Genomic DNA, 26,160 nt, shown 5'->3' with positions numbered 1-26,160 from the left:
TCTCTCTGTGTGTGTGTGTGTGTGTGTGTGTGTGTGTGTGTGTGTGTGTGTGTGTGTGTGTGTGTGTGTTTAATTAAGTGTAACAATTTTTTTTATCTATTCTTGGAAGGTTACAACAAGGACACACACACACACACTGATCTATATTTAAAGTTTCTTGTTTGTTTTACACCTCATAGTGGAGAGAAATATCATTGAACTGAAAATATTAGGAGGCGTGTTTGTCTGTTTGACCCATAGATAAAAAGAGTTGTGGGTTAAAATGTGTGGACAAGAACGTGCTGTTGGTGGTGTCTGTATGTTGGGAGGATTGATGAGGCAAGCAGTTCAGTTTACGAGTCAGCGTGCACGATAGACCGACACTGCTTTAAGTGTGTCCAGGTACCTTCTCCCCCACTCCACCACTGGCAACAACATCCCCCAACACCAGTCAATCAGTCAGTCAGTCAGTCACCAGTCTCCTCATCTTCCCTTAAAGTGGAGTTTAAGTTATGAAGGAGTTTTTAATTTATTTTATTTTTATCCTGAGTGCACAAATGAGGCTTTAACTTGCCTAAGCTGTCAATAGGTTTTATGTGACCTCTCTCTCCTCCAGTGCTCCCCTCCTCCCCCCTCCTCTGCTTGACTCCCTTCCTCCTGCTTGACCTAATACAGCAACCATGGAGGCGCCTTACATTGTCCGTCTGTCACCGAAGGCCATAAACAAGAGTTGGGCTGTGTGGCCTGGCAAGGAGGGAGAGCTGTTTGTTACTCCACACGCGGGGATAACTTACTTGCTGTGCGGTTTAGGATTTATTTATTTATTTGTATTTTTTATTATTATTTTTTAGATATAAATTGTCGTTACTAGTATTTGTGTTCTGTGTATGTGATTAAGAAGCGAGGAGGTTAATAGACTATCTCCATTAACCCCTTCACTATGGGGACGTCTCTTTTAATATTTTATTCAGGTAAAGCCAGACGAGTTTATTTTATGCCACACACAGGACACCACCATGTACACCTCAGGGGAATTAATGTAACTCTACCTGTAAGCTTTTGTATACCTAAATCTGTACAGTACTAGTGTTTATATATCCGTATAAATATAGACTAAAATCTGAGGCGTAGGTTAAAATCTGAGGTTTTTATGTTGAGCTAAATAAAATAATGGATCAGTCCAGTCGATTATTTCTTCATTAACAACACTACAAAAATCTACGGGTACAGGTGCACTAATTTAACCCATGTAATTTATTCATTAACAACAGTACAGGTACAGGTATAATTCCTCTTATAGATATAATAATTTTAACTCCATAAAACAGCACCGGAAGTAATGATTTTAATAACAATTTATATTTATTTGAAGCCATTTAGACTATTTTATGTGAGGTAGTTTAACTGTTTTCTCATGTAGACAGTAGCAGGGGGTTATAGGTAAGGTGTTAAGGCTAGGAATGGTGGAGATGTTTACAGGGTGTGGTGGTGGTTAAGGTCATCCCACTTGTACACGTGTAAACTGCTGTGTAAGATTAACCCACCCAAGTAGGTTAAGTGCAGTTATCACACACACACACACAGTCAGATGTCCTTGTCTTAGGAGTTGTCAGGGTGTCAGCAGCTGACTTAAGAACTTCCCTTCAAACATGCTGAAGCAGGCGTCTTTTTTGCCAGGGTAACAACATCATACTGTCAGCTGAAAATACTCAGTCAGATATACACACTCACAGTCAGGTATACACACTCACAGTCAGACATACACACAGTCAGGCATGCACACTTACAGTCAGGTATACACATTAAGTCAGGTATACACACTCACAGTCAGGTATACACACTCACAGTCAGACATACACACTTACAGTCAAGTATACACAGTCAGGTATACACATTAAGTCAGGTATACACACTCACAGTCAGGTATACACACTCAGTCAGGCATACACACTCAAGTATACACACTCACAGTCAGGCATACACACTCAGTCAGGCATACACATTCAGTCAGGCATACACACTCACAGTTAGGCATACACACTCACAGCTAGGCATACACACTCAGTCAGACAAATACCCGAGAATTGCTGTTCAACACCACAACCGCATCCAGCCCAAACGTGCACGAACTGATCGCTATAAGAACAGCCCAGTCCCAACCATTGTAAAAATTATCAATAACTTGTAATAAACCAGTGTATTCACTCCCAGTAAATACTACTTCTTGCACTGTCATTATGTTGAAATGAACTGTAGTTTGAGCTTTTCCCCATCTAGTTATTATATATCTTATCTGTATCATTTATGTTATTTGTATATTATTTGTAAATCGAAACCCATTCCCCAATTATGTAACTGTATATTTTCAGCCTTCTGGCTGCCAAGCTCTTTCAATAAACCGTTAATTATTATTGTTATTATTATTATTATTATTATTATTATTATTATTATTATTATTATTATTATTATTATTATTATTATTATTATACACACAGTCAGGCATACACACTTACTGTCAGGCAAATACACAGAGTCAAACAAACACACACAAAATATTAAATATGGTCGCTGGATATATATATATATATATATATATATATATATATATATATATATATATATATATATATATATATATATATATATATATATATATATATATATATATATATATATATATATATATTTCACTGCCCCCTAATATATATATATATTAGGGGGCAGTGAAATTTTGCTCAAAGCTGCACTCTTCAGGCATTGTTCCATATACATATCTAAGACTCCATGCCAAATTTGAAGCTGATATGTCGAGGTTTAGTCTGCCGCATTTTCTACTGAAATTTTTAAATTTACCTACAGTACTAGCCAAACAGCCGCTGTGGCGGTGCAATGTTCTGTTCAGTGTTTATCAACTTTTTTTCATATCTCTTATTTCATTTAAGTTGTCTTGTTGCAGATGAGTATGGTGCTATGTCTATATTGATTATCAGCCTTTTCTCATTTCATTTCTCAATGTTGTGTTACTGTACTGTAGCTGTTATTGTCCCCTTGCCTCCTGTCAGGATGTGAGGTGCATAGTTAAGGAGTGTGACGGATATCACCTGGCATGTAATTGTGTTATAAAAGTTCCCAAACGTGAGGTGCAGTTTCTCCTTGACCAGCGAGGTGATAGGAAGATGAAGATTGCAGGGGTTGACATGAAAGTGACGAAGATGTGGGACAGAGTGACGGCAAGAGAGAAGCATGATGCGGACAGAGTTAGGAGACAGCTTGAGCAAAAACATAGATATCTGGTAGCTGGAGATATTCCTTATGTTGAGGATAATTCAGATGATTCAAGAGATATTCCTCTCGTCAATACTGATGCTGATTTTGTCCCTGATCCAAGGGCTCTGACAGACACCAGTTCACAGAACCGGACAAGACTCCCTACACTGGCTGCCGCTTGTGACCGATACTTGATTAGTGATTATGCTGGAGCTGCCATTGCTACTGCCGCCTTAACTGACTATGGCATTATCACAAAGGATGACAAGAGTCAGGTTATTGGACCACATAAGCTGCGGGATGCGAGACAAAAATACCGATTTAAGAGGCAAGAAATTGAGATGGCTAGTTTAGATAATTTGACGTCACTCTATTTTGATGGTAAGAAGACCGCCACTCGTGTGATGATAAAGAATGAGAAGACCGAGAAATGGAGTTCGAGGATGATGGTGAAAGATCATTATGTCATCATGGTTGAGCCTGGCAATGAATATCTCACACATGTGACTCCCAAGACTGGACACGGAAAGCAGATTGCCAAAACTATTCACGAGTTTCTGGTGGAGAAAAATCTAACCCAGCAGCCCATTGTGTGTGTTGGTTGTGATGGAACCAATGTAAATGTAGGATCAGAAAATGGAGTCATTCATCATCTTGAAATGTTACTTGGTCACCCGCTCCATTATTTCATATGTCAGCTTCACGGAAATGAGCTGCCTTTCCGCGCAGTTTTTATCACTATGATGGTAAACCAAGTGGTCCTGAGCATTGGCGTGGTCCCATTGGAAAGCAGATCAAGGAGTCTTTGTCTGAGCTTCCAGTTGTCGCCTTCCAGCCAGTCAGTTTCCCTGATTTCCTTGTGTTTAATGATGAAGTGGAGAAAGATCTGTCCTGGGATCAGAAATACCTGTATAGGATTTGTAAAGGAGTTATCACAGGTGTTGTTGAAGATGACTTGGCTGCTATTGAGCCAGGTCCTCCCTGTGTGTCAAGGTGGAACACCTTATGGAGTAGAATCCTCAGGCTGTATGTAGCAACATCGAGACCCAGCCATGAGTTGAAAAGAATTGTCATTACAATAATAAAGTTCAGTGCTCCAATGTGGTTTTACATCAAGATACACCCTTACGTAACACACGGCTCAAGGAACGTATTCCAGTCCCTGCTATATATGAAACACCTGAATAGTGAGGAGGAAACGATAGTGAAGAAGGCTGTCCAGAGAAATGCATACTTCGCCCACACAGATGAACTTCTTCTTGGTATGTGTGCAGATGAGGACATGACTGTTAGAGAAAAAGCTGTCTCAATGATAAGAAAAATTAGAGAGGAGAATCAGCAAAAGGAAGAATGCACTGGCAGATCTGAAGAGGAGGAGGAAGATTCTGATGCTGCTGTTGACGAGAATTTGTTAAACTATACTGATGAGGAGGGTAAAGATGGAGATAGGAATGAGGATGTGCCTCCTGTAGTCAACATGAGAAAGGTGGTGACTCCGAAACTAAAGTGGCAAGCAAAAAACTATCATTCCATGATTAACTGGAGGAATGAACTCAAGACTGAGCCTCCTTACATTGCTTCTCTGTCAAATCTACAGGTTAATGACATTCTTGAAACACCATTAGTGGTGCCCAAGTGGCCAAACAGCACTCAGGCGGTCGAGAGAGGCATAAAAGTGATGACTGGGAAAGGGGTGGGATGGGGGTGATTTTAACGGGAAGGCTGGGCGGTTGGGGAACTTTGCGTACTTTGAACTTGTAATGATTTTCTATACGGTGTACCTGTAAAATAACATGTGAATTAAATCGATGTCACCCATGTAAAATTTATCATTATCCTGGAAAACATTAAATGACACCTAATTTTTGGTATACACTAAAAGTTGACAAAAAGTCGTTCGCGATGCGGCAGGGTAAGTATGCATGAAATGGCATGAAATTTTGCACAGGTGTTTGTTACAGCCATACAAACGATGCCTGAAAAGTGCAGCCTGCAACTCAAATAAAAGTGTTTTTTCCCTGCCCCCTAATATATATATACACATATATATATATATATATATATATATATATATATATATATATATATATATATATATATGTATGTATATACACACACACCTGCAATAGAGTATTATAGACTTAACTAGTGCCACTGTCTACAATATCTGGCAGCCAACCAAACCACCAGACATACACACAAACATCTCTAATCTACCTACCTCAACTATCAATACCTTTCCTCCATCACTAACATTCACTCACTCTACATTCTCTCACTCTACAGTCACTCACTCTACATTCTCTCACTCTACATTCTCTCACTCTACAGTCACTCACTCTACAGTCACTCACTCTACATTCTCTCACTCTACATTCACTCACTCTACAGTCACTGACTCTACATTCTCTCACTCTACATTCACTCACTCTACAGTCACTCACTCTACAGTCACTCACTCTACATTCTCTCACTCTACATTCACTCACTCTACAGTCACTGACTCTACATTCTCTCACTCTACATTCACTCACTCTACAGTCACTCACTCTACAGTCACTCACTCTACATTCTCTCACTCTACATTCACTCACTCTACAGTCACTGACTCTACATTCTCTCACTCTACATTCACTCACTCTACAGTCACTCACTCTGTTCTCCTCACTCTACATTCTCTCACTCTACAGTCACTCACCTCTACATTCACTCACTCTACAGTCACTCACTCTACAGTCACTCACTCTACATTCTCTCACTCTACATTCACTCACTCTACAGTCACTGACTCTACATTCTCTCACTCTACATTCACTCACTCTACAGTCACTGACTCTACATTCTCTCACTCTACATTCTCTCACTTTACATTCTCTCACTCTACATTCTCTCACTCTACATTCTCTCACTCTACATTCTCTCACTCTCACTTTCTCTCTCTCTCAAAAAAATCTCACTGGTAGATAAAATTCACTTCCTAATGTGTGTGTCACGTGAAGGGGAAGGCAGTCAAGGTTTGCGTCAGAGGCAGGTAAGTGTGGCCAAGGTTGAGAACATCACATGATACAGTTACAAACATGTGACACTTATTTATACACTTACACTCGCTCATTTAGAGAGAGAGAGAGAGAGAGAGAGAGAGAGAGAGAGAGAGAGAGAGAGAGGTGTGTGCAATAAAAATTTAAAAGATGGATCATTCCTCTCTCTGTCCAGTGTGGTTCGTGAGACATACAGAAAGAAAAACTGAGAAGAGATTGTATGCGATAAGTGGGAGATAACGAGAAAGAGAAATAATGGGGGAAAGTGAGAGATAGGGAGAGGAACAAAGAGAGATAAATGAGAGAATATGCAAGGTGAATCATCTGGCTCAAAATATCTCTACCAACTATTTGGAACTGTTTGACTATCACTTCTTGCCACGAGTCGTTGCTATCCACACACCCCAACACCGAGATCCTCTACCTAGGGGATTTCAATGTACAGTACATCACAAAGAGTGGCTTGGCTCTGCAAGGGATGACTCAGGTGGAGTGGAGGCCAAGACTATATGAGAAAGACGGGAAAGCGTCTGCCTTTATCGATAAAAAAAAACGTGAGACAATGAGCGCCGATCAACGCCATCTGTTGGCAACGCGGCTTACTAAAAGCCCGGGGCGCCTGTGGTAAGCGTGTCCATGGTAACCAGCTGAGTGAGCTGATATTACCTTTACGTCCTTGCCTTGACATTCTTAATGTGTACACACACACACACGTACAATATCACACAGTAAATTAATTCTATATGATCAATGCTATATAGCAACGTGAAAGCTTGAAACACAAACTCAGGGTGATCTATTTTTGTACGTGTGCATACGGCACACGGGCGATGGTGACGCCCACTCATGGTTAAATGTCCCGGTCTTCGTGTAAACAAACAGGTGACGTACAGACGACCTGCTCCTTGCACACTAACGCCATCTGTTGATCCCGCGGATAATTATATGCTATGTGGCTTACGCGGTTTTCGCCTTTTTCTCCCGTCTTTCTTATATAGTCCTTAGTTAATGATCTGGAACAAATAATTAAACACCCTATTCCAGATTGGCGCGATCAACTCGCTAATTTTCTTGAACTTTGTTTTACCTCAAACCCCCCCACACAATTCATGCTCAATTTTTGCCCCCTTAGAGTTTCTGATCACAATCTTATTTACACTAAACCAACTTTGGCACTAACATAATCTTTTTCTCTTCTAATTTGTTTTTTCTTTTTACTCTTATTTTTTTGCTTCCTCCTCCCCGGGCCCCGTTGTGGGTCGATGCCCTGTGCCCAGGTGGGTTAATCCTCCTCGTAAGAAAAAGTGGAGACTGAGAAAAAGTGAGAGATTGAGTTAGATAAGTGAGAGATAATGAGAGATAAAAATAGTTAACTGTATTTTTATCTCTAATTGCCTCTCACTTAACTGTCTTATTATCTCTCACTTACCTCACAAATTCTCTCGCTTAACTGTCTTTATTTATTGGTATCTCTCACTTGCCTAGGTCAGTTTCTCTCACGTAACTGTTTATTTTTATCTCAATTAACTGTCTTTATCTCCTATTATATCTCACTTACCTAGCTCAGTCTCTCACTTAACTGTCAATATATCTTTCACTTACCTAGCTCAGTCTCTCACTTAACTGTCAATATATCTCTCACTTCCCTAGATCAGTCTCTCACTTAACTGTCAATATATCTCTCACTTACCTAGCTCAGTCTCTCACTTAACTGTCAATATATCTCTCACTTCCCTAGATCAGTCTCTCACTTAACTGTCAATATATCTCTCACTTCCCTAGATCAGTCTCTCACTTAACTGTCAATATATCTCTCACTTCCCTAGATCAGTCTCTCACTTAGCTGTCAATATATCTCTCACTTCCCTAGATCAGTCTCTCACTTAGCTGTCAATATATCTCTCACTTCCCTAGATCAGTCTCTCACTTAGCTGTCAATATATCTCACTTCCCTAGATCAGTCTCTCACTTAACTGTCAATATATCTCTCACTTCCCTAGATCAGTCTCTCACTTAGCTGTCAATATATCTCTCACTTCCCTAGATCAGTCTCTCACTTAGCTGTCAATATATCTCTCACTTACCTAGATCAGTCTCTCACTTAAGCGAGAGACTGATCTAGGTAAGAGAGAAAGAGAGAGAGAGAGAGAGATTGATAACAGGAGCTAACACGAGGGCGTAGTGAAGTGGAGTCTCATGGGAGGGAACCTAACACCCCCTCCCCACTCACCCAGCCCCTCCTCCCTACTCACCCAGCCCCTCCTCCCCACTCACCCAGCCCCTCCTCCCTCCTTCACCTCTCTCCCTCCTTCCCTCTTTCTCTCCCCCCCCCTTTTTCTTATAGGTGGACAAAAGGAAGAAGTTAAGAATGTGAGGAGGAGGAACAGGAGGTTTGGGGGGAGAATGAAGAGGAGGAGGAGGAAGAGGCGGTGGTTTAGTTGGAGAAAACAGAAGGGTCACCACCATCACCACCACCAGTGTCAACACCACCATACCACCATCATCACCTCAATACCACTACCATCACCACCACTATACCACCACCATACCACCACCACTACCATGTCAACACCACCATACCACCATCATCACCATGTCGAACACCACCATACTACCACCACCATGTGAACACCACCATACCACCACCACTATCATGTCAACACCACCATACCACCACCACCACCACCATGTCAACACCACCATACCACCACCATCCCCATGTTAACACCACCATACCACCACCACTACATGTCAACACCACCATACCACCATCATCACCATGTCCAGACACCATACTACCACCACCATGTGAACACCACCATACCACCACCACTATGCTATCCAGCACCACCATACCCACCACCATTATGTCAACACCACCATACCACCACCACCATGTCAACACCACCACCACCACACCATTATGTCAGCACCACCATACCACCACCACCATACCACCACCACCATGTTAACACCACCATACCACCACCACCATGTCAACACCACCATACCACCACCAATATCATGTCAACACCACCACCAATAACAACACCATCACCATCATGTCAGTATCACCACCAGCAGCAACACGGTGTCAACCACAAAAAGAGCACGGGACGCCATCACTCACTACCAGTTAACATATGATGAGTGGCCCTCACCGCTGACCCAAAACTGTACACTTCAACTGAGTGTGTGTGTGTGTGTGTGTGTGTTAGTGTTAGTATGTGTGTGTGTGTGTGTGTGTGTTGAGGAGAGGAAATTAGACCAGTTATTCTCCGAACTATAAATACTCGACTCATGTGGACTGTGAACGTATTTCCAACAGCGTAACTAATCATTATTGTTTTGTGTGTGAATTGAGTACGTTAGCTTAGCAACTGAGTCTTTGCACGTAATACATTATATGGTTTTGTTTGTTTTTGCCGTTTAGTGTTTTTATTTACCCAATGTTACCCGGGCGCTAGAAGGCACACCCTCTGTGGTTCCTCTATGATGGCGCACGCACCCGTTTATTATGGTGCTCACATTCACCCTCTTGAAATATATGTGAACTCTAGTTTAAAAATAGATTTGTCAATGAATTTGTTTCATTATTTGCATTTCCTTCAAGTAGGAATATGTTCAAGGCTAAAGACCCATGGAAGTCTCTCTCTCTCTCTCTCTCTCTCTCTCTCTCTCTCTCTCTCTCTCTCTCTCTCTCTCTCTCTCTCTCAGTCTACGGACTCGAGGTACCATATTTGAGTTCTCATAATTATCGTAATCTTGTTTTTGTTCAGTTGATTACTCTACAGTAAAAGAAATTTCAACGTGTCATCCATGTCGGAATAGCGATGTTAGTTTTACACGGTTTCCGCCTCTGTTATTATGTAATACTTTTATGAATGATCACTTTTAAACTAGCTCTTTGCAAAATAAATTGAATTTTAAACTATTTTCCCATTTTCAAAGTTGTAATGCAGTAAAAATTAAAATTAAAGTATTTAATGTACTCAACCAGACGCACGCTAATGATAGTAATTCCATCGACCCAAAGCGTCGGTCAAGTACTTACAGTATAGTACAGTACCGTAACCTGAGTTCTATTGTGAGATTTGTAACCAAAATTCTAACATAACATCTTGACACGCTGTTGACCAACCCTTTCAGGTTTGATTATTGAAATGTAATGTGTCGAGGTTATTGTTCATATGAATACTAATGTGTTACAAGGTTTGGTCAGAGGGATAAACTAGTGATTTTCAACCCGTGTCGTTCAAATTCACTGCCTCGACTATCTTGAATTCGACTCCCCATGAGACTTCCAACTTTAGATAGCATTTTTCAAGGCTCACGAATATTCTTTTTTTTTGTATTTTTGTTTTAGTCACATGAGGGAATTGATATTTACTACTGAAATAATTAATTCTTATTTTCTATTTATTTTTTATTTATTTTTTTATTTATTTTTTACTTTATAACTGTCTCCTTGCGAAATAAATCCAAGTGTCAACTGAATCACTAGAACTGTACAGTATAGTACAGTACTATGCATCTGGCAGCAGGTCTGTTTAAATGTGACCGACCATAACATTGTTTTGGTGTTGGTGCCGGTGAGTTTGACAGTCGCCCGGAAATGTTCAACACTTTATAGCAGCATTATCCGTATGAGTGACAAGTGACATGACCCAGTCAGCATTTAGCTGATAAAATCTGATAGGAACATCATTAGGCCTGAAGTCTTTTAAATTCATATATATAAATATAATAATTTTTTCTTTAAAACTGCATCACGGATACACCATCATCCCCCTGGAAATGGCAAAAATACCCATAATAATTTGTTAAAGTACATATAAATTCTCATGGGTTTTGTGTTTACAAGATATGGAACCTTTGGTAGCCATGCAGAAATCTTCCATAATATATTTGTTTTTCATTGTCTTGGTTTTTTCCACTGTTACAAATTAAATGATGCCTTTATGTAATTTGTCCTTTGTAAATGTGCGACCTGTGTACCAGCGAGGGTTACAAAGCCACACAGACAGGTCCTGCTAGTACAGTAATGCCCTTCCTGTTTTCGAAGATTTAATATCAAAGAGACCTACTGCCTGATCTGATAACAAGGTCCCACTTGTAGTGCTAGTTTGTGTGGAGCAAGTGTAGCAGAGAAATGTACTGTACTCGGTACAGTACATTTCTCTGCTACAGTGTACTGTATCTCACAAATGTATACTTTTTCTATCAGTCAGGCCTTCTTCCTCTGGGACCTGTGTTGTTTTCCCACTGCCTTCAACCATCCATTATTATTGTATTGTTTTTAATGTTACTCAAAACATGTACTTTTCCTACTCTACAGTTACGTGCAGAGATGAGGAGTTCAGGTGTAGTGATGGAATGAAATGTATACCTAAGATCTGGAGGTGTGACTACTCGCCAGACTGTCTCGATGCATCAGATGAACCACCAAATTGTCGTAAGTAGTTCCTCCAGAATTGTTCTTTCACCATTTTTTTCCTGCCCTATAGGTGCCATCGATTTAGACTCTAAATTTTAGAGTATCCTTTTCCGCAGCACTGTGTTCTTTGCCCCCTCAACTGTGGGTGTTCTTTCGTCCCCTATCATCCAGGGAAGGTGTGTGGGGGGGCTTAGGAATGATGAGGACACGGATTCTGACAGTGCCTCTTCAAATCATGTCACAAGAGTGTAGTACAAGCAAACACATACATGTAGTTATGCGATATTTTATTCTGATGAGCTTAAAGGTACTACCACTTGGGAAGATATTGGAAGCATAATGTGTTGTCTAATGGTCGACCCTGCTGCCATATGGCATCACGAAAATTGTGACCAAGTACAGTACCAGGTTGCTGATATGTCTTTCTGCCTATTTCCACACAGTTGCAAGGTCTCAATTGTTTCTCATAGTTTGACTGCACAGCGTACATATATCGTTGCTCACTATTTTTTCTCTTTAGTTCTTTATTATTATTATTATTATTACAGTGTTTGTATTATTATTATTGTTATTATTATTTAATTTTTATTATAAATTTTATTTACTATGAATTATTATTATTATTATTATTATTATTATTATTATTATTATTATTATAACAACAACAACATTTTCGCCCCCCAGGCCCCGATATGGGTCAGTAACCTGTACCCGGGTGGGCTAATCCCCTTAAAAAAAATGTTTGGGATGTATAGCACAGTAGCATACAGTACACTCACTCATTCTCATACAATGAGTGAGCTATTGGCAGATGAAACATACAGCCAGTTCTTGTGAGTCAAGTTTCTTATGTATATTTTCTTCATGTCAGCCGAAGCTCCGTGTGGGACGTTCCGGTGTAATGTAACGGGGAAGTGTCTGCCCCAGGGTTGGGTGTGCGACGGCGAGGCTGACTGTGGTGCTGGCGACACCTCCGATGAAGACAACCCTGCATGTGAGTGCAGTAAATCCAATGCATCCTAAAGCTCAACCTAGTGAAAAGTATTTTTCCAAGTGTTCCCCATAGTTTTTAAGCCTTAGAGTAATGACTCGCTTTCACTACGAAATAACTTGATAATAATGAACTACACAACTACACTTTTAAAGATTAAGATTATAAGCTGTCTCATAAATTATCCAACATTCCCAGGTAGCTGACGATTGTATATTTGTTATAAATGATAGTTTCTGCCAAGATGCAAACCTGTAAAGCTATTTCCGAATATTATAATCATTGAGCAAACATGCTTTAATTTGACATTACACACACACAGTCCAACCAAAAAGTAATTGAATAGATTTGCATTGCTCACGACTTGATCAATCTCGTACGCTAAATGTCAACTTCTGATACTGTGAGACATTTCCAAGGGTTTTGTTGGAGTGGGAAGGTGTAAGTAGTCACTCTGTATATCCCTCCCACTATTTCAAGAGGTAATTCATGTCACCACTTTTTTTAATTTTGCAATTTATTTTTCAGGTAAAAAGGGCAACACGTGCCCATTAAATTATTTTAGATGTAAAAATGATATCAACTGTATACTCTTAAAGCACCTCTGTGATGACTCCAAGGACTGTCCTGACTCTAGTGATGAAGGGGATTTTTGTTGTAAGTATCCTGAAGCTCCTTTTTTGTACCATATATAAATCAGTGAAATTACCAGTAATTCAGATTACTGTATTTGAATGTTCATGCTACTGGATAACTTTGACTCATTATTGATATTACATTCTGTAATGAAGATTAATATGGCATGGTATGTAAATATACAGTACAGTACTGTCCTGTATATAGAATCTGATAGTCAAATGTATACTAGGGGTATTTATATTGATACAAGTACAGTACATGTAGTTCCCAATGAATATTTAATATTTTTTTTTACTTCAAAATATATTTTTTCTGCAGATGATACTAGCTCGTGCCAGGCATTAGATTGCAAGTATGGTTGTAAGCCTACAGAAAAGGGACCACAGTGTTTCTGTTCTGAGGGCCAACAGCCTAATGGCACTTCTTGTGTTGGTAGGTATCTTTGTGATTTGTCTAATTTACAAACTCAAAAGGAATTTGGTTGTGTTGTAAAAAAAATACGTAGTAGCGATTGTACAAAGCTTTGGTTTTATATACTGTGTAATGGAATCAACTGTTTAATTGTTTTGATGCCTGGCTTGGTCAACTGTATAGCCAGACATGTCTTAGGGCTGAAAACCTAGGGATCTGAGGACCTCTGACATTGTTGACTGGATCTATTTAGAAATTTGATTAACCTTACTGTTTTGACCTTATCCAATTAATAAAAAGGACGTGCGAGGCAAAATTTGCCACTTAGACTAAATCAAAGAAGTCTGCACTGTAACATATATGACTTGACAATGAAGTGTTATTTCATAAGTCATACCATGTTCCTTATGATCATGTGTTGGTGTGATAAAGACTATGAGCCATCCATCATAAGTAGTAAAGTTCCTCCCATACTAGTCTTTCATTTTCAGGAAAGGATTATAATGGGAAGTATGTACAGTACATGTATAACCAATTTCATAATAACTTCGAGTTAACCACATCAGAGGTCCTAGAAACACTAGGCTCTTGGCCTGTAGTCCTGTCTGGCTTCACTAGTGTCAGCTTATCCTGGTTTGGCAGTAAAAGAGAAATCTAGGATTATTTCATATTTTAGTACAGTATGTATCATGTATAATTTCAAGAGTCAGAAGAGTAGTAAAAGAAAAATTGTCATCAGTTGTACAATGGTGAGGGATAACCATGTCACTGTTAATGTTAGATGGGGCTCGATACTAAATAGTGTACTGTTGAACACTTGTGTGGTAGGATGCTCTAATTAATGCTTCCATACCCAAGGGAGTAAAGTACAGTACCCTATGCCTCATTATTTTTTTTACAGAGCGTAGTTGAAAAATAAATCATTACCCTTCATTAAAGTATAGTACAGTATACAAATCAGTATACAGTGGGGTATGCTATAACGAATCTAATTGGTTCTAGAACCTTGTTCGTTATAGCATTCGTTTGTTATAGGATTAATCCGTTCCAGGCCCCCAAATACAACCACTTAACACTGAAAAATATAATATAAAATTGTAAAAATTGTAAAAAAGTGCATAAATATGCATCTAAACCCCTGAAATAAAGAATATCATTAATATTTGTAATAATAAAACAATAAATTAGAAAAAAAAAATTAAATTATGTTCGTTGTAGGAGTTTCGTTCGTTGTAGGAGTTTCGTTCGTTATAGCATTCTCAATTTTATAGGTAAAACCGTTTGTTATAGGAATATTCGTAGTAGGATCCGTTTGTTATAGCATACCCCACTGTATAAAGGAAGAGATGTAGATAACACCCTGAACTCTCTTTATTGTTATTGTGAGTTGAAGAAATTGATTATAATTATAAAGAGAAAGGTCCTAATTCTACTTTTTTCTCTCATCTTTCTCTGTGAAGATGAAACACTTTATATCCCAACATATAGAACAACACAGTCACCATTGCAAGGTTTGTTGTGGCCTCTGTGGCTTTCTGATATTTATTGCATCATGATAGCTCTGAAAATATATGCATCATAACTGCATGTGTGTGTGTGTGTGTGTGTTTAATTTTATGTAGCAGTACAGTATAGTTCATTATCCTTTCATTTTAACCTGCAATAGAATTTTCTTTGTAATATATGATAGGTATAGTTGTGAGTGTATTGGGATGACTCAAAGGACATACGTAGGTAGTGATAATCACTGACTGTATTTTGATCATGATTTTATATAAACTTGAAACCTTAAGAAGATTAAAGAAAGCATATAAAAAATGGCGTTCGCTATTAAAAGGTTATTTTGTAGAGTACTGTACGTATTCATTAAGTATTTGCCGTATGCTACCAGTACAGTATTGAGTACTGTACTATAATTTTGGGGAAACTACTTTTAGGTGATAGAATTTGTTTAAAGGGTAGAAGATAGATTCTTATAAATTGACATGAGATAAAAATACTGTACGTACATTATTTGCAACGTTAATTGTTAAATAACTACAGTACAGTACCGGTAAATGAAAATAAGGAAAAGAATACCTTAAAGAAAAAAAAGTCAAATTATTGCTGAAACAGATTGAAAAATAAATTATTGGATATCTTTAAGATGCAAAATTAGACAATTCTACATTTATATTCCAGAGATAAAAGGAGAGGCCAAGGGAAGTAGAGAGGAAATGAGAAATATATTAGGTTAGGGGGTCCTGGTTGCCCATCTGTTGTGGCCAGCCTGTTAGGGGGAAGTACACTGTACCTGGACTGTTCTGTACCATAGAGGAGTGAGGGATATAAGCAGAAAATAAAAAAAGCATGACCATTACGAAGATATTTTGTCCATTCTCATTTTTTATATCACTTTTGCTAAAATAAATACGGTAGGATTTGGTACAAATTTAAGAGAGGGGTAAAACAAGTTAGCTCCTCAGCTTTTAGGGAAAATTATCATTATATTTCATCTGAAGCAATTTTTTTATTCCGAAGGTTTTGTAAAAAAAAATATAACAGATTTGTATAGGTAATCCATTTAACTAACATTTATAAATATATTGAAACTGATAAGTTAATGTTAGGATAAGTGTGACAAGATAAAGATACAAATGATGGGAATGAGACAGAGAGGAATATTGGAGTAAGACCAAGATAAGAATATTGAAACGGGATTAAGACTAGGAAAACAAGAATGATGGGTTGAAGATGAAGATAGTTAGTAGTAGTTGGTAGATTAACCCATAGCTATACTGTATTTTAATATAAGGAGTTGGATAAGTCACTGAGAAACTATACAGTACAGATTTCAGGTTAGTTTTGTTGTAGAAGTACTGTTTAGACTAATTGTATATACCAGTACTCTTCATGTATGGTGTACTATACAGTATATGAAGGTGCATTATATGGAGTAAAACAAATGAGGTCACATAAGTCTAGTATAATAAAATATTTAGGATACAGTATCTTGCATGGATCACTTGGTTTTACAGTACAGCCACTCCTCGACTTACGACGGGGTTAGGGACCCAAATCCAGGTCGTAATTTGAATTGGTCGTAAGTAAAAAATGCGAAGATAATACATAGAAAATCTAAAATGGATGTCTCTTTTTCTTCTCAGCACCACAAAACTCTCACTTTTAAGCATGCCAGCCATTTTAAAGGGAATTACAAACGAAAATTTTGTCAGTACGCAGCGCAATCACTAACGTCGGGACTCGAAAATACGTAATTTGAAATTTTTTTGGTACGATTGGGGCGGTCGTATGTCCTGGTGGTTGTAAGTCAAGTAAGTCGTAACTCGAGGAGTAGCTGTATACGGTATATATATATATGTGTGTGTGTATATATATATATATATATATATATATATATATATATATATATATATATATATATATATATAATGTGGATATGGTTTATAACATGGGTAACTACAGTACCTGTATTAAAATTAATTTGGAGATATTGTACTGTACTGTATTAGTAGGTATCCATAGATATAGAGGAAAAGATCTCACCCTGTAGTTAATATAGTACATTAGTGACATGGTAACTGATAATGTGTATGAAGTATGTTTAGGTGTTCTACATTTCTGGTCAGACTCAAGGAAAACATAAGACCATTTGTATAAAGACTCCACCAATGACTACTGTTCCTAGAATTTTGCTTCTTTAAATCATCTTAAAATATTTATTGATTGACTTTGCATATCTAATTAAAGATACTATTTGTGTCTTTTGTATTAAAACGTGTCAATTTGTTAGTTCATCACACAGATAAATGGAAGATATGCTTATATTCTGCCCTGGATTTGTAAATCCCTGAGAGGGATTGTATGTTCTGTACCAGTGCATCAGTGGAAAAACTGTTATTTACTCAATATATTTTTTTAAACCAAAGTAAGTTAATACACACAAAAAAAATGGTTTCAGGAGTAATGTAGTGTTGTGTTTTGATTTTATATTGAAGACTTTGTTTTGATATTATATGTTCAGTTTTCTCCCAGTCCTATATCCTAACTTCCCACTTGTTTGCAGATGCTAATGAGTGTCAGGTGGAGGGGTCATGTGACCAGCTCTGTACCAACTTGGAGAATGGCTTTGAGTGTGGATGTACGGAAGGCTATAAGTTAGAAGGAAAATCCAACTGTAAAGCTGTGAACAGTAAGTAAACTATGCTATAATTACATATTTTATGTTCTTTTAGGCAATAATTTACTACTACTGAAGTATTGTTTTGAAAAAAGTTGTTTATTGTCTCCTTATTAGAATGAATAGGGTGTCAACACTGATTTTTTCATTATGTAATCTAATTTTTTTAATAAACTTGAGGAAATGTTCCTTTGCACTGCTTCTATTTTTTTCAAACATCTTAAGAAGAATATAATGTTCATGATATATCATGTAGTATTTTAAAACAGTATTTTGTAAGTCAGTTGTAAAAAAAAAATATTATTATATTATTGTAATAATTTATGTTGGAGATTAAAGAGCATTTAATTGGGTTGCCACCTTAAGGTGTATCTTATGGTCTCATATTCTCAAAGAAGATAAAGAGGAAAGGGATAAACTAATATTTATTTGTATTGCTTATACATTTTCTCTCATGCCATTACTCTTTTGGTTTTGGTGTTTTTAATATCAGTTGTTTTCTAGGTCCTCCAGACCAACCAGCAACTCTTCTATATGCAAGCAACTCAGGGCTGGCCCGACTGTACCTGAATGGCTCTGTTGTACCAGGAAATACTCATCTCAGTTCACAGTATGCTGTTACTGTTGACTTTGACCACCGCAATAACTCTAGTATGTCACAGTGTCAAGTAGATTTTTTGTACAAAGTAAAATATATGAAATAAGTTAACAGTACCTGTTATTTTTTTACAGAGTATATTTTAATTATCTTTTCTTAAGTTGAATGTGCTTAAGCTAAGTACAGTACCCCATCTTATGTTGTGATTATGTGCATTATATTTTGCTCTTTTGCAAGATAGATTGAATATGGAACATTTATTTAAGTCATGGCTAGGCACCACTAAAGCCACTGGAGCCACACTGAACATACTCTACAGAATAAATTCCACATCAGCCCTCTAGCATCACTGCACCCACTCACACTCACCCAAAGTAAAAACACTTAGGTGTGCACTTTAACCACCACTGCCATAGCCTGGGAAGAGTGCGATGACACTGATCACCCCTCATCATGAGGTGTTAGCTACAGTAATTAACCCAAATTACAGGTGAAGTTTGTCACCACTGTCACAGATTTCATATTCTTAGAACATAATCCAGTCTTTAACATACTATTAGGGTCCATAAATACCTTAGCTGGATGGTTATATCCTAACAATTGTCAGAACATATCCTGATAACCACAATGTTATTGGGGTTTACTGTACATTGCAGATAATGTAATAGAAATAATATAAAGTTCATGCTACACTTTTCCAACTTGAGCTTGATTGTCTTAGAGAAGTTCTGCAGCTAGCTAATTCACATTGCTGTACTTTTTTTTTTTGTTAACCCTTACGCCCCGGGCTAGAGTGTCTGTGCTTGTACCCCCCCGCCGAGAAAAATAATTTTTAACCTTTATAACTGATAAAACAATCAAAAAGAAGTAAGAAAAACTATTTATTGTTCCTCTAGAAACTTCCGTGGCACCTCAGTGATGAGGGAAATAAGGGGACAGCTCGTTTTGGACGGCGAGCACTCTTGGTCACTTCCTCACTTAGCTATCATTTTTCTGCTTGCCTTTGTGTCCGAAAGGGCCAGTAATGCATATATTTACTGATAATAATACTTATTTTCTCTAAATAATTCCTTTAGAATTTATTTTATTTGCATTACCTTTCATAAAAAGTGCTCGGCGACACACACGCAGTCTGTCGCCAGGTTGTCTGGCTGTCTTTGTGTGATAGGGAGAGCAAGTAATTCTTAGAAATAATTATCGGAATAATAATTTCACGAATAAATGCATTTATAACATAATCATAGCATTATTTTCTAGTAATACTACGCTACAATTACACTACTTTTAGTAATCTTACTTTGATGCAACATGATAAAATGGACAAACAAAGGAAGGTACTTACCAAGAAGCTTCCCTCTGACTGCACCAAGGAGGAGGAGAGGTGGTGGTGATAGGTGGTGGTGTTGGTGCTACCCTGACACCTTGTAGTGCTTGTGGGTAGGGGCAAGTGAATGCGTACAACTGTGTACCTTCTATACAAATATGTCACTATGTACTTGGCCAGGGCAGGAGTGGTATAAAAATTTTCTGTGTAGAGGATGTGATTCCCTGCAAAGTAGTGGTCCATAAGTTTTTGGACAACAGCTCCAGAGAAACCATGTGGGTCATCCTTGGGTATGTTTACGTTACTTGTTGTGTAAACTACGAGATCTAAGACATACCCAGTTCTGCAGTCACACAGCACGAAGAACTTTATCCCAAACTGATGTCGTTTGGAGGGAGTGTATTGTCTAAAAACAACATCCTCTGAAAAGCACCAGAGACTCGTCCACCACAACATTCTGGAAGGGTTTGAAGAACTTCAGGAATCGTTCTTTCAGCATCGTAAAAACTGTCCTTATTTTCCAGAGTCGGTCACCAGCCACAGGGTTGTTGTTGTCTACGAAGTGTAGATTACACAGGATGGAGGCAAACTGGTCTCTTGACATGAATTTAGAAAACAATGGAGTTGTTGTGATGTCATCATGAGACATTACTCCTAAAGTACGTGTGTTTTCACATGTGCCATTAGCATTAGTAATGCAAAAAGCACATATAGTTCGGACACAACATCAGTCCAGCGTCGCATGTCTGGCGAAGGGCTAGGTCCGGGGTTAGCATCACACGTGTACTGATAAAATATATTTGTTTCAGTATACAGTAAGACCATGAATGCACCATCAAAGAAGGCACAAAAGTAGTCCATCTCACTTGATTCCTCTGTACAAGGAAATTCAGGAGTAATTCCACCTGATGATCGTCTGAAATCAGGGATGTCAGGCTGGAAATTAGTGCCATCAGATCAAATTAACTCATCCATTGTCCCTTCTCTGGGCCGGGAGCGCGTGGCGGGCATACGCCGTCCTGACTGTGCCTCGCTGCCAGCCTCATCATCACCACTTGTCCCAACAACATCGTCTAATTCGACGCTATCCTCAGGATCACTAGGCATATAATCACTGCCTTCATCACCACTTTCACCCGAATCACGCACTACAGCACTCACACCAGATAGTTCTGTCCGTATTTCGCTATCATCCAGCCTGCGGCAACGACGCTTGATCGGGGTGGAAGATGCTGGCGAGCGAGGGGTTGAGAGGGGACTCTCCATGACGACAGGGGAATGGGTACTGACCGTGCTGAGCCCACCCACGCTCCCCTCCATGTACCATGACAGACAAATACCGTAGTCATGCTGGAACCTCTTAACCCGTGATGGGCATTCAAACAGCGGCGGGAAAAGGCCCGCGTTCTGGAACATCACCTGGGGCTCACCGGTTGGGTGTTCTGGAACGTCAACTGGGGCATAAGGGTTAAAAAGAAATTTGTTGTGTAAAATTGTCCTCTTGTATCAAGTTCCTCCCAAAATTGTATCCATTATAAACTCACCTATTCTACCTCTGCTCTTTTGTTGACTCCCATAACTTTACATTACAGTGATCCCTCGGTTAACGAACGCCTCGGTTAACGAAATTTCAGCTAACGAATTACCTTCCATAAGAATCTTCAATTGGGTTAACGAACAAAAATTCGGTTAACGAAATTCTTACGAAATCATGTCAACATGTTTTCGCTTGCTCACCAGCTGGAATATTAGTCCGCCAATACAGTAATCGGTTCTAGGGCTTAAATTCGTTCCCATTTGAGTAAATATCAAGAAGGTTGTACTATTCAATAATTTTCCAAGTTTTATATTCAAATTTTTTGTCATTTTAACACTTATTTAACATAATTGGAGTACAGGAAAATAGTTTTTGGTGAGCCAATCAGCCTCTTGACTCATCCACCAAGGCATTAGTTTGTATCTCTGGTCAGTGGAGGTAACATCTTGCTTGTGGCTCTCTTGAACATAAACTATTTTTACATTTTTATGGTACAATTATTGGTCATTCTGAAATTTATTTAACATATTGACAATATATAGTGCAGTGCAGTGTTGATTTAAAGAAAATAATCTTTAATTACACCTAGTGAACTTAAAATTTTATGGGTGAAATGACGGCATGAAGCATGAGGTGATTTCTCTTTCACTTCCTTCTCTTCTCCCTTCTCCTCCACCCCCACTTCTAATTCCCATCATTATCATCAACCAGGAACCTTCTACATACACACCTCAAAGTAAGTGTACTTTACTGCATTTATTTTTACTTTTTATGTAATTTTCGGTGAGCTGGAACCAATTACCCAAAATCCCATTGAAACAATGGTTTCGGTTAACGAAATTTTTGGTTAACGAACGACCTTCTGGAACGAATTGTGTTCGTTAACCGAGGGACCACTGTATTTGTAACAACATTCATTTGGGTAAAAATATATACTAATTGCTTCTGTCATTCCTTTTACAGTTTCTTATAATTGATGATATGTTTAATTGTTTTTTGTTTTTTTGTACACAGTATGTTGGGTAAGTTCCAACAATCCATGGTCAGTCTTCCAATGTGCTTCAACGGACAATTTTGATGATGTATGGACCATACCACCGCCTACTCAGAATGGCCTCCTATGTAAGTACAGTACTGTACTATTACTACTAGAGAGGGAGCTGAATTCTATCCTATACCTTTGCCTTTGATTGTAAATTAACCCTTACACAACTCATCTTGGGAAGGCCAAGAAGTTGAAAGGATGGGGTTAGGGAAATATTACCTATGAGGGATGGATCTCCAGGAAACAGCAGTGTGTAAATGAGAGGTGACCATAACAGTCAGTGGCTTATGGAATTGTTACAACATTTAGAGTGAATGGATGAAGGTAATTGAAAGGAGAGTGTGTTTTTTTGCTCCTGATTCAAGCCATCCTGCTACCGAGCATAAAAGAGTGAAATTTTTTTTAACATTAACAGTTGAGGTTAATTGTCTTTCTGACAACATTTTCCTTTCATGTTGGGTCACAGTCTGGTTTTGTGAGGTTAGAAGTTCAGGTATTACAAAGATAAATATTTCCACTTATATACTTTTTTTTTTCAGATGTCCATGATATTGCCCGAGATTGGGTAACTGGGAACTGGTACATACTTGATAGAAGAGAAATGATATTCATGTGTAATGCAACTATGAAAGTGTGCATCACCCTGATGGATGTAGTGCTCAATGAACCAAGAGGTATTGCTCTTGACCCCAGCACAGGGTAAGAATTTTCTTTATTTATAAAGTTAACTGGAACTGATTGTTCTTGTACTACAGTATTGTATCTTCTGTTAATTACCTTGTAAAGCCATAATATGTTTTCTTACAAATTGTCCAAAATGTATATGGCATTTGCATATACAATGAGTTTTATATTTATTCAGTGAAACTTATTTTTTATTAATGGTACTTGAATACTTCTGCAGATACATGTTCTTCTCTAACTGGGGTACAACAGAACCTAAATTGGAACGAGCGCTGATGGACGGAAACCAGAGACAAGCAATTGTGATAACCAAAATTGTATACCCCTTTGGTGTTACTCTTGATTACCCCAATAAACATGTATATTGGGTTGATGGCTACCTGAGTCACGTTGAAAGGGTTGATTACAGTGGGGAGAACCGACGAATCATTATCAAGTTGAAAACGGTAAAGTGTTCTGTGTATTACTATTGTAGTATGCAGATTGTTGACAGCTTGTTTTTGAATAATTGCAAATAAAATATTAGAAAGGCTCTTAAAATACTTGATTGTGGTGTATGAAATGTGAGAAATGTCATAATGAAATACATGTACTCTGAATTTCAGGATGAAAGACCATATGGGATTTCACTGTTTGAGAATTTTCTATATGTGACGAGTTGGAAAGATAACAGCATAAAGCAGATCAACAGGTTCAGTCGCCACTACATCTCAACGTTCCACACAAACTTGACAGAGCCAATGCATGTCCATGTCTTCCATCGGCAAAGACAACCTCATGGTTTGTTTTTTTATTTTATTCATAAACGTTTTAGCCTGTTATTTCAGCATTTTTTCCCAGGATACACTGAGTAGAATTTGACTATAACCATCTTGGTCAATGGTGGGGTTAAAAAGGTCTCAATTAATGTAGGTTGACGGGTTTTGGCACTTGTGGTTTCTAGGAGCTACTACAGTTTCTTGGTTAGGTTGCAGTTAACAGGTACAAGGTCCAGTTTCTCTCATACACTAGAGTAGGTTTTAGATCATTTTTGTGTAGTTGCTCTCATTATGTATATGTCAGCCATCCATGTATTTGTTTATTATTATATATTTTTTTTATTACCTCCTATATAATTGTTGTATGTACAGTCACCCAAGAAAGTCCTGTCGCCTCTCATCCTGAACCACGAACCCCGAGATTCAGACTCGTGAACCCGAAGCAGTAGACACTGATAATTTATTCTGTCCATAAATGCTTCGGATTCAAGAGTCTGAATCTCGGGGTTCGTGGTTCAGGGTGAAAGGCGACATGATTTTTTTGGGTGACTATACCTGTATTGTGTTTATTTGGTAACTTTTACTTTTTTTTATTTTTTAGTTGACCATCCGTGTGGTATCCATAATGGAGGGTGTCAGCACATCTGTATTCCTCTATGGAAGGATGGCCAGCCAGTAACTGCCTGTCATTGTCAACCTGGACACATACTTGGCCCTGGTGGCTCCTGTGTAGGTAATGTATTTTAAAAAAAAAGTATTTTCTTTATATGAAATGAAGGTTCTGTATAAGTAATCATCATCATTACGATTTTACAAAAATTTTCCCCGCTTGAGTGGGTTAACTGTGATTACATTATAGCATATCTTCACGCTTCACGGTCTCTTGCATCCTCTCTCGTCAACTTCTTATCTCTGAGGTAATTTTTCACAACCATTCGCCATGTCATTCTAGGCATACCTCTAACTCTCCTTCCCTTTCCATTAAAACTCGTGCTTCTCTTAACCCAGTTGATCTCACAGTCTTCAACCAATCTGCTGGAACATTCCACTCCATCATAATTTTATTAGTTGATTTGGTCACCATCTTCTAGGGCTCTTAACATTTCACCTTTGCTTTTATGAATTTTTTCTTGTGTATCATTATTGACATTGTTTAGAAGTGGTATATTAATTGGATTAAATATATTCTTCTTGTAAAGTTATCATGACAGTTGATTTTTGTGAATTTAATTCTCTTTTTTCTTCATATCTCAATATATATAGATAGATAAAGATCATGTATTACAACAGGTTTTTCTTTATATGAAATATGTTCTACACAGGTCAGATTTTGTAAACATTTTAGGTTAAATTATTTATTTTGTTCTCAACCCTTTGTACAGCTCGGGTGTCTCTTAGCTGAATAAAATCATGTGGCATAAGCCAGAATATAATATATAAGTGCACTACTGCCCTACAAAGGGTTAATCCCTAGTGTATGGGCTCCCCTCTGAGTTGAATAAAATTGTCTGGCATGTGGCAAATAAAATATTAACAATGGGTTCCCCATAGTGAAGGGGTTAGTAGAGATAGTCTATGTACTAACCCCTGAATAAAATCATCTGGCATTAGACAAATAGAATATTAAGAGTAAGATCCCCATAATCAAAGGGTTAATACTGTTTTGTAGAAGTATTAAATATTTGGGAGGTGAAATCCCCACTCTTATCATTCAGTGAGAGTTTGGAGATGAACTTAAGAGTTATGCTATACAAGAAGATGGGGAGAGATTGATTAGAAAATGAGCAATTTGATGAAAACACAATGTGGAAGAGTACTAACAGAGTTAGCGAGGTTGTTAATGGGCTATAATACTTACAATATTCATGTATCCATGTTTTATTTTATTACATGTTATCTCTGGTTTGCAGCACATGAGCACGAAGCCTTCTTAATCTATGCAAAAGGTCGCCCAGGAATGATCAAGGGTGTGGCATTAGATGAAGTTGGGACATCAGAAGTCATGGTGCCCATCACATCCCTCACTCGACCAACAACTCTTGACTATGATGTTCGTTCACAGTTTATATACTATGCTGATATTCAGAGGTAATCTTTAATCTTCATCTTATCATTATAAATAATTAACTATACAGTAAACCCTTGTTATACGCAAGTTTGCGATTCGCGGTTTCGACTATTCACGGTAAGCAGATAGTAGCTAGCTTACGAGCCTCTCCCGCAGAGCAACGAGTCATCCCCATGCGCCCGCAGCATCTCCTTCTCCCTTGTT

At 38.2% G+C, this 26,160-nt stretch overlaps 1 protein-coding gene across 3 annotated transcripts in view; it reads left to right on the top strand.

Annotated features, from left to right (window-relative positions):
* The first annotated feature begins 11,626 nt into the window (after nt 1-11,626).
* The window catches only part of LOC121865506 (low-density lipoprotein receptor-related protein 1-like), a 163,251-nt gene continuing 148,717 nt past the window's right edge, over nt 11,627-26,160 (top strand). Inside the window, exons 1-13 of one of the 3 annotated variants that reach the window (XM_042365019.1) lie at nt 11,627-11,739; nt 12,593-12,715; nt 13,241-13,369; nt 13,670-13,783; nt 15,223-15,273; nt 17,829-17,954; nt 18,447-18,593; nt 22,416-22,523; nt 22,986-23,145; nt 23,351-23,576; nt 23,736-23,910; nt 24,490-24,621; nt 25,799-25,976. In XM_042365019.1, coding sequence (XP_042220953.1) covers nt 11,661-11,739; nt 12,593-12,715; nt 13,241-13,369; nt 13,670-13,783; nt 15,223-15,273; nt 17,829-17,954; nt 18,447-18,593; nt 22,416-22,523; nt 22,986-23,145; nt 23,351-23,576; nt 23,736-23,910; nt 24,490-24,621; nt 25,799-25,976 — 1,748 coding nt within the window. In that variant the 5' untranslated portion in view covers nt 11,627-11,660. Of the gene's footprint in view, nt 11,740-12,592; nt 12,716-13,240; nt 13,370-13,669; nt 13,784-15,222; nt 15,274-17,828; nt 17,955-18,446; nt 18,594-22,415; nt 22,524-22,985; nt 23,146-23,350; nt 23,577-23,735; nt 23,911-24,489; nt 24,622-25,798; nt 25,977-26,160 lie in introns of those variants that run through there. The other 2 variants (XM_042365020.1, XM_042365021.1) reach the window with 2 other exon arrangements.

Source organism: Homarus americanus, unplaced genomic scaffold (genome assembly GCF_018991925.1).
Source record: "Homarus americanus isolate GMGI-L3 unplaced genomic scaffold, GMGI_Hamer_2.0 scaffold25483, whole genome shotgun sequence".
Lineage (NCBI taxonomy): Eukaryota > Metazoa > Arthropoda > Malacostraca > Decapoda > Nephropidae > Homarus > Homarus americanus.
This window is presented reverse-complemented; position numbering and strand designations above follow the sequence as displayed.